An 8,740-nucleotide genomic window follows, 5' to 3' on the forward strand; every position below is an offset into this window, starting at 1 on the left:
CCTCGAGATCTGCAGCCATTGGCCGAGCTCCAGTTGCCTTCACGCATGGAGGCTGGGGCTCCTCCGCTCCTGTTGGGCAGGAGCAACGGATAGCGCTTCGCTACCTCCCGATAAAGTTGTGAGGATAAATGCAGTGAAAGGGTGAGGTGTCCAGCTGGCTGGGAACAGGGATAGCTGGATAGACAGTGATATTCACTCTTCACTGGGAGCAATGGCTTGGCGCTGATTTTTGCTCCCTCCTTCATAAACTCATATGCTGGGATGTGCCCTCTCCATCCCTTCAACAGCCAGACCCTGTACCACATCGCAGCGCCAGGCTCTCAGCATCCTCCTCCTGCCCTTCCCTCTGCTCTTGCCCCAGGCTCAGAAGCCCGGGTGCTGCCAATACTTGCAGCGTTCACCTCGGCAATTACCACCAGTCTGGTCTTTTGTATCGCCTCATTGTGCTTAATTATGCACCCCCCACACACACCATATGAGTGCTTCCACCCACTCTCACATTCTGTCTCACACATACATTCATTCTCTCATTCGGGACACATAATTTATTCATCCCAAGATGCAACTGTGTGCGTGTTATATTTAGGCTGTTTTAATGGTAGCTTTAGAAATATTTAAAAGCAGGTGAGCTTTTACACCCAAACAAAGATGGCCGGCAACACTTACCCTAATTAAAAGCAGAAGTGTTGTGGAAAATCCCAGCCGTACTCTTTCTAGACATGATGCCTTATGCTACAGTGGGAAAAAAGGTCTCTCTGGCCAGCTGGGCACTGCTCAGTTGGAAAAGTTGGCCCTGAGATTGGGGCTACCCCACCTCCTATGCCAGGGGATGTGCACCCTGCTGTATGGCAAACCAGAGACAAAGTCAATTTGGAGTCTTGCAGCCCTTGTGAGAACACCACCGTATCTACCCTTTGATACCCTCCCTCAATAAGGTCTTTTAAAAAGTGGGAAAATCGAAGGAAACTAATATAGCTGCTCGGAATCTGGGAACCACCAAAGCTTTGGGGTGCTTCTCTGTTGCCAGCATCAAGGCCAGCAAAAAGGAGGTAAATAACATCCCAGGCTGTAGCCTTCAAAGCTGGGGGAAGCACGCCATGGGCAAGAACTATGGTCAAGGGGGCAAAATCAGTGTCCTTTGGGTGATATGGCCACCTGGGTGCATGCCAAATTCACCATGCCATTGTGCCCATGCTGCCAAGGGAGCTCCCATGGGCGCCAGGATGCGGTTCCCAACAGGAGACACACGCACTGCCTTCGGAGACACGTGGCACTGGGTGGAGAACGAGGCCTCCGAAGAAAATAACGATGTCTACTTACGAACCCCGTCTTCCCCCGCTCACTGAAGTAGAAGAGGGAGAAGCACAACTCCCACACTATCATCTGTTGCTATTAGAGCTTTAGCAGCAGTAAAGTTACCTCTCCAAAAAAAACAACAACAAAAATACCACCCTTGCCTATTCTTTTAGATGAGAAGCATAGTTTTTTATCACCCATTTTCTCCCACTCAGCATTGTTTTGTCCCAAGTCTTGGCTGCTGGAGGCCTTACAGGTGCTTAATGATAAAGCAAAGACCTGAAAACGTATTGGTGGTGTAAACTCTCTTCTTGTTCCTTTTACAGGTGAAGGCTGCTTCCAAATACGTGGATGTACCCGTAAGCACAATTTAAACAACTTCTGTCATAGTAATTTGCATCATGCTTTGGTTTATGGCATGTGTAGCAACCCACGTTATGCATTAACAGCCAAGAGTGAGCCATGGGCCTTCACACTTCTAACATTTGAACTGGAAAGAATATCTCCATGACGTTAATAATGAGCAGTTACCCTCTCATGGAGACCTATGAGGCTGTTTAGGCAATAATTTGCAGATGGTGTCAAAAAGGTACCATATTTCTGCAATTGGCTTGAATCACATTTAAAATTAAAAAAAAAAAAGGGAGCAGTGCATTCTGTTAATTCTTCATTTGGACTTGTACAAATACAGTATAATTTCCAAACAAAAAGGTCCAGACATGTTAGAACTGAGCCAACACACATCTAACACATTAGCTAATCTATTTTATTTTTGTTCTTCTAATTGTTAGTTTATTTTACTCTTTCGGAAAATGACTTTTTTATGACTTTGGGGAGATGGTGATGAGCTAGCAACATGTGTTTGGGAAATTGTTAATGAAAATAATTTCTTCCATTTTCCTGTAATTGGTAGAGGAAAACTGTACATCGTCTCCTCTAATTAGACCTTGATTCGTAAGGAAAAGAGCCCTTAACGTTCTTAGACAGAGCACTTAACTTGCCAGAAATTTACATTTAAATGGAGTTGAAGTGTAATATATGAATATTGGCTGGTGTGAGAGGTTACTGTAACATTTACAGGCAGAAAGATCCTGAGCAATTACAAATGAAATAAAAGGAGCAGATCTTAACATACCAGTTCCTGCATCCCGGTTAGACTGGGCAGAGTAAATGAAGAATAACTCAGTTGAGTTTGATGACCTGTATGTATAATGTGTGTATATATATATATATATATATGTACATCAAATATGGATGCAACTGCTCTTCATGCTTTCACATGACAAGGTGATAAATTTATCACACATCTTGGACCACATTGTCTGCATTTGGTGTTTCCATCCTGTTAGCCCAAGATAAACCTTGCCCACAAAAGTACCATTTCTTGAGCTCAGCATGGAAAAGACAAACTCTCGAACAATAAGAGGTCTTGTTTGGTTTAAAATATCCCAGTGCAGAGATTGGCATCCTGTTGTTTTGGAGTAATGGAAACAAGATACTGAGAGCATTAGGAAGAGAGACTCAGAATTCGTATCTAGCCCTAGAAAATGTGGAGATCCTTCAGTTGAAATCCCTAGTTGTTTGAGTGCACCTTAAATGTTTGGTCATCAGGAATTCGAGCACAGAACAGTTGTTTTAAGTAAGTTTTAGGGCAAAGCGTGGCCTTCTCTGAAGCCTCTACATTCCTGGAAAGTAAAGCACCTCCAGGGAAGTAGTCTCAGTACAATGCTGTATGACCCTTTCAAGGGTTTCCAAAACCCACAGCAGGAGAAGCAGAGTGTGCTCCCATCCTTGGAGCCAGTCAGATGCTCTGGTTCTTCGTATAAAATAGAGCAGAAATCATTCATCTGGGTTATTTTTCAGTTGTTTCCCCACCTGCCCCTGGAAACAAAGCCACATTTCAGTGGCTTCTTTGACAGCCTTAACATTTCTAATAAAGTCAACCACCAGCCCCACACAGCTCCCAGACCTTTGCAGAGGCCACCCCATAGTCCATGAGCCACTGCCTGTCTGGGGATAGGAGAAAGAAAAGCCCGTTTGACTAGAGGACAGAGGGGAAATGCTGGTGTTGAACAGAAAAGCATCAGTTAAAGCTGTATCTACAAATGCCATTGCAATTGCTTGGGTACAAATCAATCCATTTAATGCCACCTCGAAACGGGCACGCTCGGCATACTGAAAATTGCTTGAAAGTGTAACGCTTGACTACTGCCACATTCGTGTTGTCCTCATTGTTTTTCAAATTAATACCTTGTCATTGTTGCAGTAGGTGTTAAGAAATGCTACTGGCTTCCCAAGGGCCAAGCACTGGCCCTTTGCTTGATAATTGTTTGCTTTGTATTAAAAAACTCCCTTCCTACTGCTTTCCAAACTGTCCTCATTTTCACCCTGGAAATTACACAGATGTGTTAACTAACTTCAATTTACAGCGGCTGACAATTGTATCTTGCAGAGAAATGATACTCTGTGATCTGAGGTAAATCACAGTAATGGAAACTAATGACACTAGTTATTAACAAACTTACAATGTGCCATGGAAATTTAAGGTTTTGTGGCAGCTCTTGTAATGACTCGTGTTACAGTGTTTTAATGGGTTTCCTTTGAGGTAAGTTTGATTCCAGTATATCAAGCAATGTGAACTCAAACAGGATTTGTTTTTCCTGTAAGTGTTCTCCCATCCACCTGCTTCAGTTCCCATTTTCTTGAAAGAAATGCTGTAATCCCCAAAATCTTGCACACTTTTAGGTTGTTGTTTAAAATCAGTTAAATTCTGCAGAGAGCTGTAGGGATGTGGTAGCACAACAGGCTTTCTGCAGTTTAGCAGCAGCTTCTTAAGCATTCTTGTAGACATACATTCCCTTACTTACCATTTACCCAATTTATTCTTAAAAGCAGCACTAAATCTGAGCTAAAGTCAGGGCTCTAAACAGAAAAAGAAAGGTGATTTTGGGATGCCTTCTGCAACACCAACTGCTTACTGCATGCATCCTCACACCATAGAAGAAGAACCAAGAGCCTAGCAGTGGCTGTTAGCTCTCTACCTTCAGAAACCAGAGGGTTCACATAGCGAAGATGACCCAAGAAAACAACAAATCCTCAGCCTGGCTTGCTGGTTCACTCGTTAGGTCAACAGCACCAGAGGTAGGAAGACAACTTCCCAGCGTCAGTGTGTTGAGGAAGAGCTTTATTCCTTTGACCACCTTTGCTCTAGGCAAAAAGAAGAGAAAGAGCAAGTGTCCCTGCATGATCTTGTGCTGCTCGCAGTATTTTGCTGGGCATGGGGCACAAAGCAGCAGGTCTCGGGGCCCGTCAGGTAAGGAAAGGGTGAACTGCATGAGGACAGCAGGAGATAGAGGAGAAGGAAAAGCAGCAACAAGGCTACACAGAGGAGCTGCCCCTGCGCCGCTACTCACGTTTCTCTCTCTTTCTCTCTTCTCTCCTCCATGCAGAAGCCGGGGATGGATGTTGCTGATGCCTATGTGACATTTGTCCGCCACTCTCAGGATGTCCTGCGTGATAAGGTCAATGAGGAGATGTATATAGAAAGGTTATTTGATGTAAGTAAATGCCTTCTCCTCCTTGGACACCAAGCAGGAGAGACCCAAAATGTGACAAAATAAGACAGGAGGATAAGTCACATTTTGAGAAAATTTAATGGTTATAGCTTTAAAAAATAAATAAATCTTCCCTTTCTTTCTGACTAAGGCTCGTATCTGCTCTCTGCCTGCTTTAAATCTCTACTCTAGTCTACTGTGTCTTGGTCTGTCTGTGCGTGGATTTTAAGGGAACAGCATCTTCTGAGAGAGCCCTTTACTATATTTAAGCTTGTGGAAAATCTCTCTGTGGCAGAACATCTTAGTCATTGTTCTCACTGTTAAAATTTGAGCCGGGTTTTTGGCAGATGCATTTGCTAAGGGCCATCTCTTCTGCACATTTTGCAGCGCGTTTCATTGACAAGCACTCCAAAACTGACAGCAAATTGAGCACACTAAATTTTGATTTTAAAAGCTGACCAAATCAGAGCTGATTAGGAATGGACTTGCATAGTTCAGGAGGACCATGTTGTGGTGTTTGACACCAAAGGTAAAGTTGAGACATGGTCTGCTTGATGAAGATGGCATGGTGGGAACTGACCTAGATGTTCAGAGCTATTTTTCTGTTGCACTGGATAAATTCATTGGACTGTAAGAGAACAGTGACCTGTGATGCCCATTTGTTTTGGATTTAGATGCATGTTAACCAGTACCTCTGTTTCTGTTGCTCTTGTTGCATTATAGCCTTTCTGTCCTCGTAGCTGTTCTATAGAGAAGGTTTTATGTTGACGGCCAGCCTGTAGCATTAGTGTTGCAGTCCTCTTTAGGGTATTTGTCCATATATCAATTTCTGTTTGAAGCAGCTCCTGTCCCTACTTTCCTTCCTTTCATCTCTCAGCAGTGCCATTTCTCAGTCTCCCAGCTCTGGAACTGTAACAACCTTCCTTGCTTTCTTTACTCGCTCTTTTGCTTCCTCAGTGTGCAGGGAAAGCTGCTTTTTTCCCCAACCAACCTCCTCCTTCACTCAATACCTCTCTTTTGTGTGCATTACCTATCCCTTAGAAACCTCTTCCTCCTTTTCAATTCCCACTCTTTCTTTCCCCTGCACCTTACTGGATTAAAATGGAACTTATCTCTCATGTCAAATGTTTTATCACATTATATCAAGTGGCATGAATTAGAGTCAAATAATCTTGCTGTGTACATCTACTAGCATGACCCATCTCCACTGAGAATGCCTCATTCATGCACGGAGAGCACAGCAGTGCCTCCTCCGGGCGGCTCGCTCCGGGGAGAGTTTGCAGCGCAGAGCACCAGACGCAAATCACCCATCAAGCAGGCATGGGGAGAAAAAACAAAACATAAAACAAAAGCCTGTCGCTTCCATCTGCAGCGGGCCCGCGAGTGCATCGCTCGCTTGTGTTCAAATTTATTCCACGAGCAGCTAAATTTCCAGAGCTCATCTGGACTGTTCTTTTCAATGCCCACACTGCCTTTTTTCCCTCATCCTTTCCCTATGATTCACAGTTGGTGTGTTTGGACCCTTTGGGCCATTGTTTCCAATTTTCAAAAGGCTGTAATTAGCACAAATATTGATTTTGGTTTGGTTTGCTCGTATTTAGTTTTACCAACCCATATTTTAAACAAATTAACAGTTGACATGGAAGTAAAAAAAAAAAAAGAGCATCTACCTTGGTGGAAAGTGCAAAACCTTATTTTCCCTCCCTGCCTTCCTCGAGTCTCTTTGATTCATGTGGAATAAGATAATCAAGGGTAGAGTTTTTGCATTGCTCTGCCTGTTTTGACCCATGCCAGCTACAAGCAGGAGCTGCAGCATGTGGGAGCTGTTCCCATTCCTGTTCCTGTTCCCATTCCTGTGCCCATTCCCATTCCCCGCACCAGCAGGATGGCACTGGGACCCGATGCTGCCAGCATCTTCGCACGTGTGTCGTGTACGTGAGTGTGCGCCCGCGAGCTGCGGGGCCCTTGGTTCATTGGGAGGGAGGGGGATGCGCCGAGCCGCATCCACCCAGAAACTGGAATTACCTATTGAGTAGTCACATATTGTCTTTGCCAGGTTGCAGCTGAAGGAGCTGCTTGCTCCTGAAGTCAGCTGTAAGCATGGCTGAGGTGCTGCAGGTGGGTCCGTAGCAGGGGGGGTTACGAGTCTGTGGGGGTCACCTGGACCCAGACCCCATTTAAATCAGTGCTGTGTTCACAATGTCTTGGTAAAGACAGGAGCAAGGTCTGTGTGCCGAGCTCAGCCCTTTGCCCCCTTACCTGATGCAGCGAAGCAGCAAGGCCACAGGGTTTTAAGCTCGTTTGGTCTCTGCACTGATGATTGTATTTTAGGACATTTTAGGTGCTCACTACCTTTTTAATATGAAAGAGAAGAGGAATAATGAAAAATTGTATTTATGATGCTGACTTAGATTTGGACCTCATTTTGTTCTTGCTTCCGCCAGCATGGCAGAGGAGCAATCCTCTTAGCTGTGGAGTTTCTCCAGGCAATGAGATTATTAACACTTTCAAGGCCAGCTCCTTTGCTGGCTTAGTGCAATGATGCTGGTTTACCCCAGCCAAGAGCTTAGTCCACTTTTAGGATGTTATATAGTAATACGTGCAGTGGTGGTAGGTAAACAGCTTAAATCTGCCTGCAGGCAGTTCCTCCGCTCTCGGTGGGATCACATTAAAGACACAGTATAGGGTGCAGCTGTGAGTAGTGCAAGAGCAGAGGTGCGCGGTGCCAAGGTTGCCTGTTGCACGCTCAGTGGGGTTCGCAGCTCCCAGGATATTCCTAATCCCCCTGTTTCTCTAAATCCATTTCCGTGTATTTCCCCTTTGCTTCCTCCCAGGAGCAGAGGTTGCAGAGTGCGTAAAGCCATCTCCCAACAGAAGCTGGGTTAATATGTCTTTCTTTCATTTGCCATGATTTCTTAGCTCAGAAACCACCTCTCTTCCCCTGCGTCGCATGCTCTACCCACACCTGCAGAACAGAGCTACGCTCTTTGTTTTCAGATGATTATTGCAATATTTCTCTGTGGTCTGTGTGTTAATCCTCTTAATTCTGCAAATTAGTCAGGTCCAACCCCCCTCCTCCCCGAAATAGAGTCATCTTCATTTTAAAAATCTGTATTCTTGGGATCATTGTACGAACAGATTGATCGTGGAGTTCTGCTGGTAATCAAAACCTAACTAGCTTTTTGGCAGTGCTGTTTACTGCAGAGTAACATGACTTATTTACTTGGCCTGGCTCACTAATTTGATAACATTTAAAGCTAAAACACTGTAATAAGGCCCATTGGTAGAGAGCAGTGGTAACAGAATAGTTCCAGAACAGCATCGTAGCATCCCTTCCTTGTGTTCCTGTGCGTGGCTGGATGCTTTGGGATTTAAACTCCTGTAATACTTCACACACAATGCAGAAGGATCACAAACTCTGTGTAGTGCCTGATAGAAAGTATGATCTTATTGCTTTTTCCCTGGAAAGGGGAGAAGTTGACATGCAGGATGTGACTGTTTATAGGAACAATGTGGCAGAGGCAGGCAGGTGTATCTTAAACATGGGAAAGTATCTTCAGTGTGATCTCAGGTCTTAAGACAAATCCTGCAAAATTCAGGTCCCCTTTGGCTCGGGACACTCAGAATTTCGCAGGATTTGAGTTTATATATCTGTAATTTTTGTCTGAAGGCAGTGGGAGTTTCATTTGTAAGAGTTGTCCCCTTTGGTGGATGTTATTTATACATGTGTGTATGTGTGTATATCTTTACACACGCCCTTAGATGCTCACAGTATAGGCTTCAGCCCATCAGAACATATGTGATCCAGAAAGCCTATGATTGACTAGTAGATAGTGCGAGTGCCAACCTTTCTTCCTCATAAATTGGTAAACACTAATGTAAAACATAGT

At 44.4% G+C, this 8,740-nt stretch overlaps 1 protein-coding gene across 1 annotated transcript in view; it reads left to right on the forward strand.

The window, feature by feature from the left end:
- Window positions 1-4,853, forward strand: part of CADPS (Ca++-dependent secretion activator) — a gene marked incomplete at both ends in the record, with an annotated part of 149,784 nt that extends 144,931 nt beyond the window's left edge. The window contains 2 exons of the mRNA XM_010015858.1: window positions 1,623-1,655; window positions 4,746-4,853. Coding sequence (XP_010014160.1) covers window positions 1,623-1,655; window positions 4,746-4,853 — 141 coding nt within the window. The remainder of the gene's footprint in view (window positions 1-1,622; window positions 1,656-4,745) is intronic.
- Window positions 4,854-8,740: the final 3,887 nt, after the last annotated feature.

Source organism: Nestor notabilis, unplaced genomic scaffold, assembly GCF_000696875.1.
Source record: "Nestor notabilis isolate BGI_N333 unplaced genomic scaffold, ASM69687v1 scaffold5876, whole genome shotgun sequence".
In the NCBI taxonomy this organism is placed as follows: Eukaryota; Metazoa; Chordata; class Aves; order Psittaciformes; family Psittacidae; genus Nestor; species Nestor notabilis.